Source organism: Lepidothrix coronata, unplaced genomic scaffold (assembly GCF_001604755.1).
Source record: "Lepidothrix coronata isolate B3197 unplaced genomic scaffold, Lepidothrix_coronata-1.0 Scaffold52, whole genome shotgun sequence".
Taxonomy (NCBI): domain Eukaryota; kingdom Metazoa; phylum Chordata; class Aves; order Passeriformes; family Pipridae; genus Lepidothrix; species Lepidothrix coronata.
Genome location: NW_016690232.1, coordinates 163,748 through 179,301, shown reverse-complemented (window position 1 = coordinate 179,301; position 15,554 = coordinate 163,748). Strand labels below are relative to the sequence as shown.

Below are 15,554 nucleotides of genomic sequence, written 5' to 3'. Positions count from 1 at the left end.
GGGAGCTGGGGGTGTTTAGGCAGGAGAAAAGGAGGCTCAGGGAAGACCTCATCACTCTCTACAACCGCCTGACAGGAGCTTGTAGCCAGGTGGGGGTCAGGCTCTTCTCCCAGGCAACGAATGATAGGACAAGAGGAAATGGTTGTGCCAGAGGAGGTTCAGTTTGGACATCAGGAAGAATTTCTTCACTGAAACGGTTGTCAAGCATTGGAATGGGCTGCCCAGGGAAGTGGTGGAGTCACCATCCCTGGAAGTATTCAAGAAATGACAGGACGTGGCACTTAGTGCTATGGTTTAGTTGACATGCTGGTGTTCAATCAAAGGTTGGACTTGATGATCTTGGAGGTATTTTCCAATCTTAATAATTCCATGATTCTGTAAGATAAAGTAATAGAGTCTTCACCACAGCCTGAAGCTGAGTGCACAAGCAGCAGAATTGGTTGCCTTAACAAAGACTTGCCAGTAGTCCAAATAATAGACTATAAATATAGCAATCTCTGGTTTTATTTGGAGTCTGCCATACCACTGTACAGTTATGGAAGCAGTGAGGGTTTATAACCCCTAGCAGGAGTAAGTACCAACCTCTTCAAAGCTACAGAGTTTCCAGAGACATTAAGTAGTTCATCAGCCACCCCCTACTGATGAAAGGACAAAAGAAATAGGAAATGATCTAGAGAAGTTTTACTACTATTAGTAATTGGTAGTGTGGGTGTTAGTGATTAGTCAAATCATGTTGTACCTGTATGCTTTAAACATAATCACATTTGGAGTGCCCCAATTTGTCTGGGATACCTCATGCACACAAAGTATTTACTCTTTTATTTCTATACTTCGTCTCCCAGACTCTCTCCTTGGTTGGAACGAGCCACTTAAAAATCATAACAGTATAAAGTCTAGATTTTGCAGAACATATAGAAAACTTTAGTTCACAGAGAACTCAAAAACTTCAAGCTTTTGTTTCTAACTTAATTAAGTGAAATATTTCAAACTTCTTCAGAGGTCATGGGAGTTTATACTTGTGTTGAATTACCATTACTGACATTCTTGCATTGGTAGTGTAGGTGATAATAAGTATATAACAAAATCATCATTAATATTTTGGATTAACTTCAAAAGATGAAAATAAGCAAACTTTTGGTCACCTGTCATAACTGAATATAAATTAGTAACTCTTATCCTGTATCCCTGCAATACATATTCTGTATCAAGCATAAGGAAAAGTGGCTGAAAATTTGAAGTGTCATTCTTTAGACATTTATTCAATGTATGGCTGTTTCAAAGTGGGAGTGGGCTGTTTCTAATATAGTATCAAGAATATGCAACCATATTTTATGCAGATTGCTTTATTTTATAAATTCTGCATTTATAGCACTGCCTTGAAAAAGTATTTTAATAACCTTGTACAACTTGATGTACCTGCACAGAGCTGCTTCTTGTTGTTGATTTCCAGATTCTAGTGACTGGTTTCTGCTGGATATCAAGTGGAATTCAGTGAAGCAAAATCTCATGGATCAGTGTTTCAAAATTACAGAACAGTTGCTGTCAGTCGCTGTGTGTTACAGGGCCAGTAACAGACAATTGTGAGTTACTTCTGGTGCACTTGATGTCATTTCAGCTTTCCTCCACTGCTGGAGTCTGAAATTTATTTGTTAGTGGTTTTTTGGTTCATTGGTAAATAAAGACGTGTAAGAAACATTCAGTGATATATTTTTGTATACTTTAAAATTGTTTAAGAGTAGTTGTAGTAGGAAGTCGTTTGTGAGAGTGGAAGCATGTATGCTGGGAAATAACTGTTCTTTTAATTTCCAAGACATAATTTCATGACAAGTTCACTAACTCACTCTACTGTAGGCTTTAAAAACTCAAACTCTGTGCTTTTTACTTTGTATGTGAATTAAAGCATGTTGTGGAATTGGAGTGAAATAGTTAAGGAAACACACTGCATTCCATTGAAACAGTTGTTGTGACTTTTTATTGCAGACTAGGTAACACATTTTCATAGGTAGGTCTGGCTTTCCTTGAGCCTTCTCTTGTGAGAATGAAGCAGTTATTAATTGCTAGAACTTCCCTCACTGGGACTGGGACTGTGGGTACCAAACTGCTTGGTCTGTGTTAAGATAGTGTTGGGAAAGATGGACATCTTGGAGCTGTTGATAGAAGTGTGTCAGGAGGAAAAATGCATTCATTTAAGCACAGATAGAAATAGTCTTTTTTTCATAGCTCTAGATTTTTCTCTTTACTGAGTGAACTGTTGCCAGATCAAACTCCTCTGCTCAATAGTCATCTGACCCTGCTTGTTCTAGAGCTTCATTATCCCTTCTCCAGCTTCGAGCATAAAGATTACTGTTCCTCAGTCTGGTCTCCAGTCCAGTTAGGCTTGTATTATGTTTCTGATAATCACAAGGAAAGAAAGCATGTGAACATAAGATTACCTGTAGGATGACCATAAAAGAATTGCCTCGCTGGTCACTGAAGGAAAGTGCATACTGTCTCATTCATATGGTACTTGGGATGGTTTTTGAAAGATCTAAAACCCACTAGAACAAAGTATCTGTGAAGATATTCCAGAGTAAGCAAAGCTGTTCTGCTTTCAACGTGAAGGGCAGTATTATTCTGAATAACTGAACTTTGTGGTATATTATTCATGGGTTATTAGAACTTCTGCTTCATAAGATGTTGTTGTTAATTTTTATTACCTTGCTTGTCTTCCAGTAGATTTTGAAGAGAACTAAGTATTTTGTTCAGAAAGGTTGTCTTGCACTCATTTTAGAGACTGTAAGTGTCTCCAGCTGTCTTTGTGTTTGCTTTAGCAAATCTTCTGGGGCTAATGAGCAATTAGAAATCCATTAGGCCTGGAGAAATAACAGGACACATTAGATGCTACTTTTCACATCTAGCTGAGCAGCAATTCTGCTGAGTTGAGTGGGAAAACGGACACACCTGACTGCTTGTTTATACTGCTTTATTGGCTGTTAAATGTGAGGACTCCAGTCCTAGCTATAGATCCTTTCAGCAGAGTGTCCTTAAATCTGTGGTGCATATTATAGGCAGTGTACAGGGAATGCCTGTGAAACAGTGTGTGAATCACCCTAAAAGCAGGCTATCTGGCTTGGCTGCTGGAGGGTAGCCATGTTTCTGGAATCCTGCCTGCCTCCTTGAGACTCTGTTAGAAAAGCCTTTGGTATGAAACAAAAGATCTTCCTAATATTTTGGAGTGAACACTTATAGGAAATTTGTATTATTTTTTTAAATATTCATCTGGAATACTGTCTTCTCCCCAGAGACATGGAAAATAGAAAGTTATTCACAGTGCACACTCAGACTTTTCTGGGATAACTTGTATGACAGGTCTTGGACAAGATCCTGTACCATATACGTTTTTAAAAAAATACTGTAGACTTCAGTCTGTGCAGCTGTTTCAATTTTCTTTTTTCCCCCCACAGTGCCCATTTGAAATATTTCATCAGAATAATCTGATAAATTACTAGCCTCTGTGGAAAAACACTATGAATAATAATGGACTCTAAGGAGAACCACTTAAACCCTTCTGGACCATGATGCTACTTCAATATGTCAATGTAAAAAAAAACCTGCTGGGAAACTTCTTTCCACTTATCCTTTTTCCTGTTAAAACTGGTACTCTTGGTCTTCTGAGAGCTGCAGTCCAGTCTGAGACCTCTGTGGTTTTTTGTAACTGTAGCTTTAGGATTTCTGAATTAAGATGGAACAGATTTTTTAAATTTTGGAAGAATGAAGAGGAAGGGAGGCGTTAACAGTAGATTTGATGTCATTCCTAATATGAACGTGACTTGATTACAACATCCTTACAGTGCTGATAAATATACTCAAATCCATGAGTTGCTCACTTGGCAACTTGGCTGTGGGGGTATTTTTTGGTTTTTTTTATCCAGAAATAGAACGTAGTTCTATCAATGAATATAGAATAGAATCTAAATAATTCTGACTGATTTTTCGGTACAAGTAGGACGTCAAGGATGTTCAAAGAATAATCAGACAGTAGACTGCCAAATTTCTTGTACTGGTTCTATGTAGGTAAGTGTAACAGTAGGGGTTTTTAAGCCTTAAGTATGTTCTTCCCAGTTTGTGACAGATGGCAGAGCAAGAACATGATTTTGGATGATCCTGTACAGGCATGCTTAATTTTATAAAAAGCTTGACCAGTTGTGGCTTAATTCTGTAGAAAGCTTGAGCAGTTGTGGCATACAGACTGGAGATTCTGTAGCAGCTCCAGGTGTTTCATACACAAGCAGATGCTTTCTTGGGTACTTCATGCCAAAACAGAGGTTTTAAATCCATAATGCTTTTTCACATAATGTGGAATTACATTCATTTTATGGAATGGGATAAAAATTTCTTTAATTTTCAGTGGGATACATAATTTCATATGAAAATGTATCACATTTGGGTAATCTGGATGACTGGGCATGTACATGCTTTGGGCAGTTTCAGTTCTGGCATATTCATGAAAATGGAAAGGACTTGCAGTAGGAATCGTTCCCTAGAGGGATGTTCTCACTTTTGTATTATTATCTGTTCAGGCTTCTCTAGGCAAACTCGCTAAGGTTCAAAGGATTACATTTCACCTGAGCTACCATTGTATGCAGCTTCACACAGATTGTACCTTCCCAGTTTTTTGCAAGTCTGGGGGGCTGCCTGTGTGAGATGACAGGGATTTTCCTCCAGCTGGGCTCCTCTTTCAGTGGATGTGTCTCAGATCTCAACCGTTGCGGAGTGACTGGGTTATGTCATTCAAGCTGATCTGTGTAAACCCAAAGAACTAACATTCAGGTCCTGGAAGCTAAAATGGGACCTAAACTAGCCTGTTTTAATACAAACGGATGACAGGCTGAGATTGAAAAATATTTCACAGACTGAATTCTTGACACGCAGAGCCTTGCTGGCAGCTTTAGGTATTAATGTATTTTCTACTACAAATTATCCATTGTGTCTCTATGGGCATCAGATAATCTGATGTAGATCAGAAGCTTAGTCACTGACATGCTGTCACCTTGATAAATACGCTTAGAAGCATCTAAGCAAAACATGTGATGAAATCTGACATTTGTTCATATTGGTTAAATAGCAAACAGGTGTCATAATTCTGTTAGGCTGACAAAGTTCAACTATCATACTCAACAGGCCACAAGCCTGACAATCCCTGAAATTAAGAGTTTCTAGGCACCACATTTCTATATTTGGTCACTTACCCACTGTCATTTTGTTTCCAAAATCTGAATAAAATATACCACTCAGTTTTCAAAATGGTTAGTGGAAACAACATGTGTATAAAATTGTCTCTTAATTTTGTGATGAATTACAAATCAAAGTTGTGTTTCCTCCCTGGTGTCTTGTCCCACTGTATTGCAGAAGCTGTCTTTTCGGCTGGGTGCAGCATTTGGAACATAAGTCAATGGATCAGGTCGGATCAAGTATCTACAAAAAGAAATTATAACTGTTATTAAAACAATGTGGTGCAAGCAAGGATAAGTGCATAGAGTTGTAATGTTGAAAAGATCTGAGGAAGACTTAGAAACTTACTTTGAAGGTGCTTAGTCTAATTCCTGTTGGGTAACTTGGACACTCAGTAGCATCACTCACTTTAGGAGCTAATAACAAAGCTTTTTCACATTTTGGCTACCCAGACATTATGTGTATGTACCAAGCACAGTGAAAAATTACTTGAACTGACAGCTCCTTTGCTAAGAACTGTATGTGTTAATGCATTGCCTTTATTCATTATACCTTAAAGAATAAACAAGCAGTCCACAGAGTTGTTTCTAAAAAAAAACAATGGATAGTTCTTGTCATTGTGCTCCATTATTAAAAGCCAGATGTTGGTAATCTTGGTGTAGGCTGATGTTCTGGAGCTGGATTCTTTCTCTAACAGCTTTTCCTTCTTGTGAGCAAGCAATGAGGTGGGTCAGCAGTGACATGGAGGCCCCTGCACAGCTGGGCTCTCTGGTTTCTTGCCCATGAAGCAGATGGGGCATGTTAGTAGAGCAAACCAAAGACAGAAATGGCTCAGGACCTTAACACAGCTGTCACATATTCTTCAATAAGAAACAATGCTTAGATAACTAAAATTCTTGGCTTTCAAAACTTTTTTGACAGTTCAAATTTGTGTTCATTTTTTTCTCATGTAGCCTGCAAAAATTCCTGGTAAGCAGGGGAAAACATTTCCTATGTTAAAGTCATGCCATTTGTATTTGAATTATCTTAAGCATGAATATCACATGATATTCAGGGGAAGACTTCTATTTGCTTTAATGATCTTCAGATCTATGTAATAAAATCCCACTTGAAAATACTGATTTTAAGAGGTTGATTTTTCTATTAAGACTGGGTAGCTAAATTACAGGCAAAATTCTAAGGAGAATAAATATTAATTTTTAATATGTACATATATAGTATAATTAGATGGCTATTTAAATAGAAGTTTCCTTTTTTTTTTTTTTTGCAGATGTATGGGAACATTTGGAGTTCTTTTCCAGCAGAAAGATAATAAAAGGAATTCAGGCAGAAAGTGCAAAACAGAAATTTTGCAGGTCTTGTGACTTTATTTTTTTATGTGGATGCTTTAACTTACACTATATCATTCAGCTCTAATCTTGTATCTGGAGAAGGATTGATCAGGATGTAAGAAAGGGTGTTCTGATGATCATTCATTTCATCTGGAGAACAGAAAAAAATGTACCAAATGAATTATATTTACAAATGAATTGTGAAAAGTAGTATTTCTGACAAACTAATTTGATAAAAGATCTTCTTTGGTTCAGAAAGCTGTCAAAAAGTGTCTGATTGTCAGAGTGATTTCAAATAAGTTTAGCAACTTCTTTTCAACTGTACTTGAATTGGAACTGACATGTTATCTTTTGAGTTACTAGCTCAAAAAATATCCTGGTTTCTTTCTGAATGTTTTAAAAATCTTCTTTTGCTTTTTTCAGTTATAACAGTTCTGAATGTAACCCAACTTTAAGGTGATTTACCAGCCTGCCCTGCAGCATAGGTAAGTATGTGGGAAGTAGAGACTTCCATCCTCAGCTGGCATTGAGTTCAAGTGATCAAGGTTAAGTGCAGGTGTATGGCACTCTCATCCATTTCCAGATTTGGTCAACATAAACCTCTTTTCTCTTTTTCCATATATCTAGCAAGCATTTCTCTTTTACCATCTGTGCCAACGGCTTGAAATGTGAAGGCTGTATAAATGGAAATTGGTATGCCTTCCTTGCATTTTTCATTATTCTTCTACTGATGTGTTGAAAATGAAGGCTGACTTTTTTTTTTTAAGGTTTTTGCTGTTCTATAGATGGTACATAGTCATCCTAAATCTGACTAATGAAACGAATGTTTACTTTCAGCTTTTAACTAGGATTTGACAGCAAAAGCAGTAGTACAACAAAGTTTTCTTGTTACTACCGTAAATATGAATCAAATTTACAAAACTTCTCTGTGCTTGATCAAATGTTATTGTGGCCTGTGAAACTCCTGGAAAATATTGAGTCCTGAATCTTTCTGCAGAGAGTTGTATAGAATACACAAAGAAAGAAGGAATAGTAATTATCTATTTGGACTGTGGGAAAAAAAGATACTGTACATATTTGATATGTAGATATTAAGCAAAACTGCAGCTATATATTCTGTAGCAGCCTTCTCTTGCAGTTAAGTTGATTTTGTGTTGGTAATAACAATAACGACTACTGTTGGGTTGTACATTGCTATTGATATCAAAATTGGTTATTGCCATTGGTTATTGATGTTTTGAACGTGCATTAAGAATGTTTATTGTTAAACAGACAAATAAAACTATCCATTCTGCAGGAAATACCTCATTTGCCTTCAGCAGATGGATATTTTATGGATAAGTCAAATTTAAAAATAATTATGTTGAAAAATAAAGAGTAATGCTTTTGTAAAAGAGAACATTTTGGATTCTTTAAGTGAAAATTGAGCATAGGACCCCCTGCTTAGAAGTAGAAAGCACCAAGTTGCACATTGGACTTACTGTGCAGACTAATAAGTTGGGATCTAGAAATACTTGGTGTTTCTAGGAAACTAGAATCCATAGTTCTGGCGTCAAGGCCATAGAAAGGCAACCCAGGCAGCTGTGGTGCATGTATAAGTAAGTGTTGCAGAGCTCTTGTCAATAGCTTAAAAAAAGCAAACCTACAAACTAAAGTGGAACAAACTAAAAAGCAACCCAATATCAGCCTTGCTGGAGAAGGACTTGATGGATAAAAATGTTAAAGACCTAATGAAACATGCTTCATAAAAAATTACTGTAATATGACAATTTGGCGCTATTTTTAAGAATTGTGGAGAAAATGCAATATCCTTCACATATGAAAACTCCCCACCTTGACATGTGAGTGAACTTTTACAACAGTTCTGCCTTCATCTGTATTTGAACACGTTTGTGGAAATAAGGTGCAGCTGTTCAATGACAGGGTAATGTACATTCAGCATATATATGCCATATGCTAAACATAACTGTGACTGACATGCTGCCTTCTGAGCCTTCCATATGAACACAGGAATGAGTGATAATAGAATGGACTAAAAACATTCTGTTACTCTTGGTAAACGAAAAAAAAAAAGACCCTAAACCAACAGAACAAAAACATTATCATAAAGTTAATATTTTGCTTATGGCACCCTCAGTTCTTAAAAATGACCTCAGCTTGCATAATGCTGATGTTATTGAAGTATTATAATAGCGATACCGTATCCTGCTGGAGAAAGGCCCAGATGCTTCATCCTGTTTTTCACGAGCTCAGCAAGCTCCTGTCTTTCGGACCTCCTGTAAAGGTTCATTCGCTGCTGGTTGATCTTCTCTGCTGTTTTCCCCGAGTGCCTGGGTGCTCTCCTGCTCAGCCGCCGTGCCCACTGCATGCTCTTCCGTCGCAGCAGGGGATGGTCAGACTGGTCACTGGAGGTTGAGTTCCGATGGTTACCACGATAACTAAACTGTTCTTTGGTGTCTTTAGTGTCTTCCCATTCTTCCACGCTGATAGAGATTTGAGACTTGAAAGGAAAATGACAAGAGAGATTAAGGGCTTTACAAAATGGAAGCAGATTAAGATGTTCTCTCCTCTTTTCAGCAGTGCAGTTGAACGTGTGTTTTGGTCGCAGTAGAGCTGAGGGGATTCAGCTGTTTGTACTTAGCAAGTGTTCCTGAGTGGGCATTCTTTAATTAGGCTTTGACTTTTTATGTAAAAAGCTCATTTATGATACAAATATGTTTGTCAAAGTTGTGTTATTTAATGCCTGATTCCACTTTGATTCTGATAAGAGCAACTCTAGCCTGACACTGCCCTTCCTGAATCTAGGAATCTTTTCTGAATGACTTCTCCACTTCCTTCCCAGTCTGCATATTTGCGGCCAGAAATTCAATTCCGTAACTGCTTTTTAGATGTATGTGGTGGATTCATTAAGTAATAGTTCAACTTTGGCTGCACTGTTTTCAGCACTCTTTTAAGACCACAGGTAGAATGTGCCTGTTAACTGTATCTCAAATTCCCAGGCACATAGGAAAGTATGAAGTGTAAAACAAAGATTATGTAAATGAGCTGGCTGAGTTTATATGAATCCCCTAGAAGAGAAAGAGTTCACAATATGCTGAAAGTTATTATTGAATAAAGAAAATTTAAACCAAGAGCTATTTAATGGCCTTTTCCCATTAATATGAAATCTGAAAGCAAGAATCTGCTGACCTCATCAGCGTTTAATACAAGCTTTCTTTAAGAGGCTCACCAGCCTTTCCCACATAGAATCTGTAAGGTTCCTGGAGTCCATAAAACAGTATTTGATATGAGTCAGTTGTATAGAGTGTGAAAGATACTTAAATATTTCACTTTTGCACAAACTAGCTTTTATCTGTGTAAAAAAAAAAAAAAGGCAACAAACAAACCCAAACAGACAGCAAAACAATCAAAACAAACACTACAAATGTTTGTGTTGTAGCACTTCAATAAAATCACATTTTTAATAATCTAGACTAGGATGTTGCAATAAACCTCATGCAAAGACCATCTAATTTATTGAGGCTCTTCAGCTTAGTCTGCAATAGAAAAGGGATTATTTGTTGTTTTTTTCTTAAGACTACATGGTCTTTGAAGTTTTGTTACTGACTCAGCTGATGTTGTTTTGGGAAGGGCATAGAAGAGAATCCTAGATCCCTTTGTACAGGAATGCTGTTTGATTTTGTTGTTGTTTGTTAAATTATCATTTTGGTTTTGTGCGTATTTTACAGTAAGGATTAAGGTAGGCAGACTATATTCCATATGATAAGGTGCTGCTTATGGATAGGATAGAGCTATTTGGTGTGAACAAATCAGATACAAACTGAGTATAAAGGATGGTCTTGTTTTGCCTTTCTTCCTGCCTGCACTGGTAGCTTTCCTTGTCCAGCTTCTGATAAAACAGTCATCTGGACTGTAGTACTGAAAAGGCAGAGACCAATCATCATCATAACAGTTAAGTATTTACTTAGATGAGCATTAAGTTTTTATGTTGCCTGTTGATAAAGCTGTGCAGAATGGCCCTTCGCTCTATGCAAGCAGAAAAAGTTCAACTGTTTAACAACAAAGCAAAACCAAAGAACCCCAGACTCTCTTTCAAAAGCAGCACGGAAGTGTCTCCCAGTGGCAGCTGTTAAATACACAGAAGATAAAAGCGCAGCACAGAGTACTTCTTTGTGTCCCCCTCTGTTTTAATCAGCCTCAAATTTCATTTAAAAATATCTTCTGAAAGCTCCAGTCTGTCAGCTTTCAGATTTTCAGTAAGACGTTTGTGTCTAGAACAATGCTGCTTGAAGATCTATTTACCCAAGGATGATCCCCTGCACAGTCCCATTTTCTGTAAGGACTTTACTCCCCCAGTTAAACTTTGCACTCTGTTTCTGGCTGGGATTGAGTTAAATTTCTTCACAGTAGCCTGTATGGGACTGTGTTTTGGATTTGTGACGGAAATAGTGCTTAACTTATTGAACTGCCTTTATCTTAGCCCACGAGTTTTCCCACTTTTACCCTTTCAGTTTTCTCCCCCATTGCACCTTGGGGAGAGCGAGCAAGCGAGTGGCTGTGGGGGGCTTACTGCCTCCCGGGCTTAAACCATGACACCCAGCAACAGGCAGACAGTGAGTTAATACTTACTTGTGAAGCCATTTCTCGGGACTGACAAATGAAGGGGAAAAAGAAAACAAAAGACAATTTAAACAGAAGTGAATGTAAAGAAACAGACATGGACCATTTAACAGGAGGCACAGAAAATCACCTACAGAGGTAGTAAAAAAAAGATTTCATCTCTCTTTTTTATTTTTATTTTTTTTTAATGAAATTGAAATGGTTTGAATCATAGGTGTGACGGTCATTGAGAGGCAGGCTAGATTTACTTGTTATTTAGTTACCAAATCACTGAAACCTCGCTTTATTTTGAAAGGAATTATCTGTCAGTGAGGTGAGGGCTTCTCTTTTGCATAGTAAAAAAAGGGGGTGGTGAAGGATAAATTGTAGATATAAAAATATTAATATTGGCATATATTGTTCCTGTGACTCGAGTTAACCATTAACTGACAGTTACTGCATTACTGTGCAGTAAAAATTAAGTTCCAAAAGTCTGTTTAAACTCAAATTGATATTCATGTTGGAGGTTCTCTGAGTAACAAACCTTCAAGTTTATGGTTAAAATCCATATTCCTGAGTAACAGAGCAATTTACTTTTCTCTAACTTCCATTTTAAAGATCTCATCCAATGGCTTAATGTATTGAAAAGCTAAAATGGTAGCCCACGCTAATATTATTTGATTAGTGAAATCAGTCAAAAATTCCTTCAGCTTAAAAATATCAACAGCTGCTTTTTTTGTCACATAATAAACAAGCAGTGCCACTCTTCCACATTTGTCCAGTACTTGACAATTAGAAAATTTAACCAGGAGATTTCTCCAACCTCCTTCTGCTTCATCTATCTGATCTAACTCAAATTCTTCATGGGATTACCTGTGAAAGGTGGTAGGAACTAATATAGAACTCAACTCTTATCTACCAGACAGAGGCTTCCAGGCTGATTTGAGTGTCTGAATGTTTTAAAAAACTGCTTCTTTGCAAAAGAAAATCACTACCTGCAGCTAAATCTGGGTCTGGTCTAATCAAGTATCCAGGCTCTTGAGCAGCTGCATGTGTACAGGCTCCAGCGGTTCCCAATGAAAATATTGAAAATATTTGAAAGATCTTTAATTTATCAGTTAAACTTGTCTCAGAAGATGAATTTGAGTGTATATGCTTGCCCCCTGAACATCCTGCCAAAAAAATATGAAAGTTCACGTAGAAAAGATGAGGGTTACTCTTGTAGTTACCCCTCCTCTGTGCAAATCCGGTTTGCCAGTCAGCCTGTATGTTTGAAATCTTATGAAAATGCAGAAAGATAAAAACTAAGGGCACCAAAAATGCACTCTTCACAATATGTTGTATACTCACAGTTCAACTTTTCTTCATTCTCTTTTTTGTACCTGAAGTTAAATAGCCAGCACTGTTCTCTCAGAACATGAGGATAAAGCACTGCCATGAATTTTATCTTATCCTTATTTAATGAATTCTTAAAATCTGATATCTCCTGTGTTTTCCTGAAAGCTATGACAGACTTTTTTTTATGTTAGCAGTGAGACTGACTACATTCTTCTCCAAGGAATGATTTTGATGGATTATGTTAATGCTGCTACATTTAAAAAATCGTTTGACATTATTGCAGTGACACAGTCCACTGGCTAAGCAGTAAAAGCCACCTGCAGAGACAGTGGTGGTCCCCAAAGAGAAACACTGGGGAACTGGGTGGAATCTTGCATAGATTTTTTTTCTCTCTTTTTTTAAAATTAACTTCATCTGAATGTTTGTACTTACTTCAGGATAAGTCTTGCAGTTAAGCATTATATGCCTTAGTGTTTTCTAATATTTTCCAAAATATGGAAAAAAAATACAAATTCCCTGCCTCAGAAATCAGTGTAAACTATGTCTGAGTATTTCAGAAGAAAGGAGGAAGTTGTTGCTCAGTGTTGCATTTTAGAGCTGCTTTGGAGCCATGGTTTAATGAGATGTACTAATGGTCACAAACAAACGGCTAATACATGACAGAAATAAGAGCCGCCCAAACAAACAAACAAACAAAAAGTATGTTAAGTAGTCAGGGAAAAGTTCTTTTGTCATTCTTTATACATTTATTCAGTAAACACATGGATACATATTTCAAAATTACCACTGTCTGGCAGCTAAATTTAGAGATATCCCACAATACTTTTAATAGCACTAACTAGAAATGAGCAACAAGAGACTAAATTAGAAAGTTTTGTGAATAGTGAAATGCCACCTGTTTTGATACAATGTTGACATTCTTGAGAGACGTGATAGACGACCTGGTTATAGAGCTTGTTACACACACTGCCATTAGTCACCACAGGCAAGTTCAAACCAGAGCCTGTCCCAGCTGTGCCTGAGTTAGTGTGACCATGTATGTGTCAGCAGAGGGAGGCCTTGTATACTTTGTAATCAAATCCAAAGGAAAGTACAGTAAACTGACCTACCTCGGATGTTGCAAGCTTTTGGGATTCTGTCCTATAGACTCCAATTGGAATGTCTCCTGTAGAAGAACAAAGTTTCTGATACAGTCTGGCATATGTCCTAATCCATAGATCCTCTTCTGTGATTTTCATCTGAACAAATAATAATAGGAAGAAGGACTTTTAACTCTTGAGGGCTTATCACTTGTTCACCATGCTACGCATGAAAAAAAAAAATTTAAAACTAAACACTAACTGGTAATTATCATATTGTAGTATTGCACCTTTGCTCCACAACAAATCTGGAACTTCCACTGAGTTTGTAATACTGTTTCTTTTGTTTTCTCCCTGGTTAGAGGACATTGCAGTGCAAGCAGTTCAGTCTTACGAACTTCTGGTCTTGTTTTCAAGTTACTTAAAAACTTACATGGCATCCTTCATCCAGTGTTCATATTTGAGTAAAATATAAAAGAATGAACTAAATATTGGCAGCAGTAAGAAGCTGGTGATGGACAGACTCCAGAGTGCATGAGGATTTTGAATGCAGCCAAATTCACTGTTCACTAGACTGCAGGCTGAATATCTGGGGAGAAGAGAGCGGGGAGGAAGTAATACACTAAGCATAAATGGCATAAGGAAGTCTTAAATGAAGCTCAATTATTTCATTACTGTGACACCAGCCTTATTTCAAGATGAAAATGAGCTCCTTTTTAGAGATTCAATTCTCTTACATTCACTGTAACAAAGCTTAATGATTGACCAAGAAATACATAATTGGTTTCTATTGAAGCAGCTTTTGTAAACCATCATTGATAACTTCCTTTTAGAGTACAACATCCTGCAATTCTTTTTAGGTCCCTAGAAAGCAACTTGAATTGATCTGTTTACCAGCTAGGGAATGATGGGTGTGGGAGAAAACAGAAGGGTGGGGTTTATTTTAATAATAATGTTAGTGATTTTATTTTTCATGTGTGTATATACACATAAAAATTGCACTGGGGAATACTGACGTACATAGCCAGGCTGTGCAATATAGATAGTGCTTCCTGGGGTTTATATACTTAATTTTTAAGTTGTTTGCTAAACTGCCATTGCCACGACATACAAAATGCACTTTTCCTGTGTTTTCCTGACTTTCCTATTTTCCTCTTTGCTTTATAAACTACATTATATTTTCTTGGGAGGTGTTTTTTGCTATGGAACTAAAAATGTGTGTTTTCTATCAAATTTTCCTGTCTTCTCCCCTGGTGAAAAAGGAAACAGATGGCCTTTCTTGGACTTACACAAAAGGAAATGCCATACAAAGACATTGCAGACAGCAGAGAATCTTCTCTGGTACTCTGTACTAATTTTTTATTTTTTTAATAACTTACAGAACAAAGAAACCCAGATCCTGGTGTGGTATCAAGTCCCAGCAGAAGTCTTGTAATAGAAATCATATAATCTTTCACAAATGACTGCCAGATTTTTTAACAGGAGAGACGGAAAAGAAAGAAAAAAGCTTTAATGAACAGATGAGCAGGTAACCATTAGCACCATGTATGAATTTCAAAAAAATTGTACATCTGTTTTTACAATCCATCTCTTTAAGTATCTTATCACTGTGGAAATAGCTATTCCTTTTTTTTGCTGAATTTACTTACATAAAATTAAGTTTTCTAGTTTGGCTCTGCATGTGCATGCAATGTACATTCAGGATTCAGAAGACTGAGGCATAATAAGGCACCATAAAAGCAAAGATGAGCGTAGACATAAGATCAATGGAAGTGTTAGCCTTACCAGGTGTGAAATTATAATGAACTCTTCTGTGCAAAAGAAATGCTGTCATATGCTAAATGGGTCTGAGAAGTGGGTAATACTGAGATGAAACTGCTATTAGTTTAATTCAAATGAGTAATTTTATGGTTTTTTAAGGGTTCATCTGTCTTGTCTCAGTCCAGGCTTGTTGCTGTGCTAACAGAAGTGTGTTGCTATTGGTTAAAAGGCAGAC

General features: G+C 37.1%; 1 protein-coding gene across 10 annotated transcripts in view; it reads right to left on the bottom strand.

Annotated features, from left to right (window-relative positions):
- Positions 1-347: 347 nt before the first annotated feature.
- KCNT2 (potassium sodium-activated channel subfamily T member 2) overlaps positions 348-15,554 on the bottom strand; it is a 119,954-nt gene continuing 104,747 nt past the window's right edge. For 4 of the 10 annotated variants that reach the window (XM_017815868.1, XM_017815871.1, XM_017815870.1 and 1 more), the window contains 6 exons: positions 14,938-15,021; positions 13,589-13,717; positions 11,172-11,192; positions 8,742-9,042; positions 6,608-6,692; positions 348-5,454 (listed from right to left, as the gene is read on the bottom strand). In XM_017815868.1, coding sequence (XP_017671357.1) covers positions 5,343-5,454; positions 6,608-6,692; positions 8,742-9,042; positions 11,172-11,192; positions 13,589-13,717; positions 14,938-15,021 — 732 coding nt within the window. In that variant the 3' untranslated portion in view covers positions 348-5,342. The remainder of the gene's footprint in view (positions 5,455-6,607; positions 6,693-8,741; positions 9,043-11,171; positions 11,193-13,588; positions 13,718-14,937; positions 15,022-15,554) is intronic. The other 6 variants (XM_017815869.1, XM_017815875.1, XM_017815872.1 and 3 more) reach the window with 3 other exon arrangements.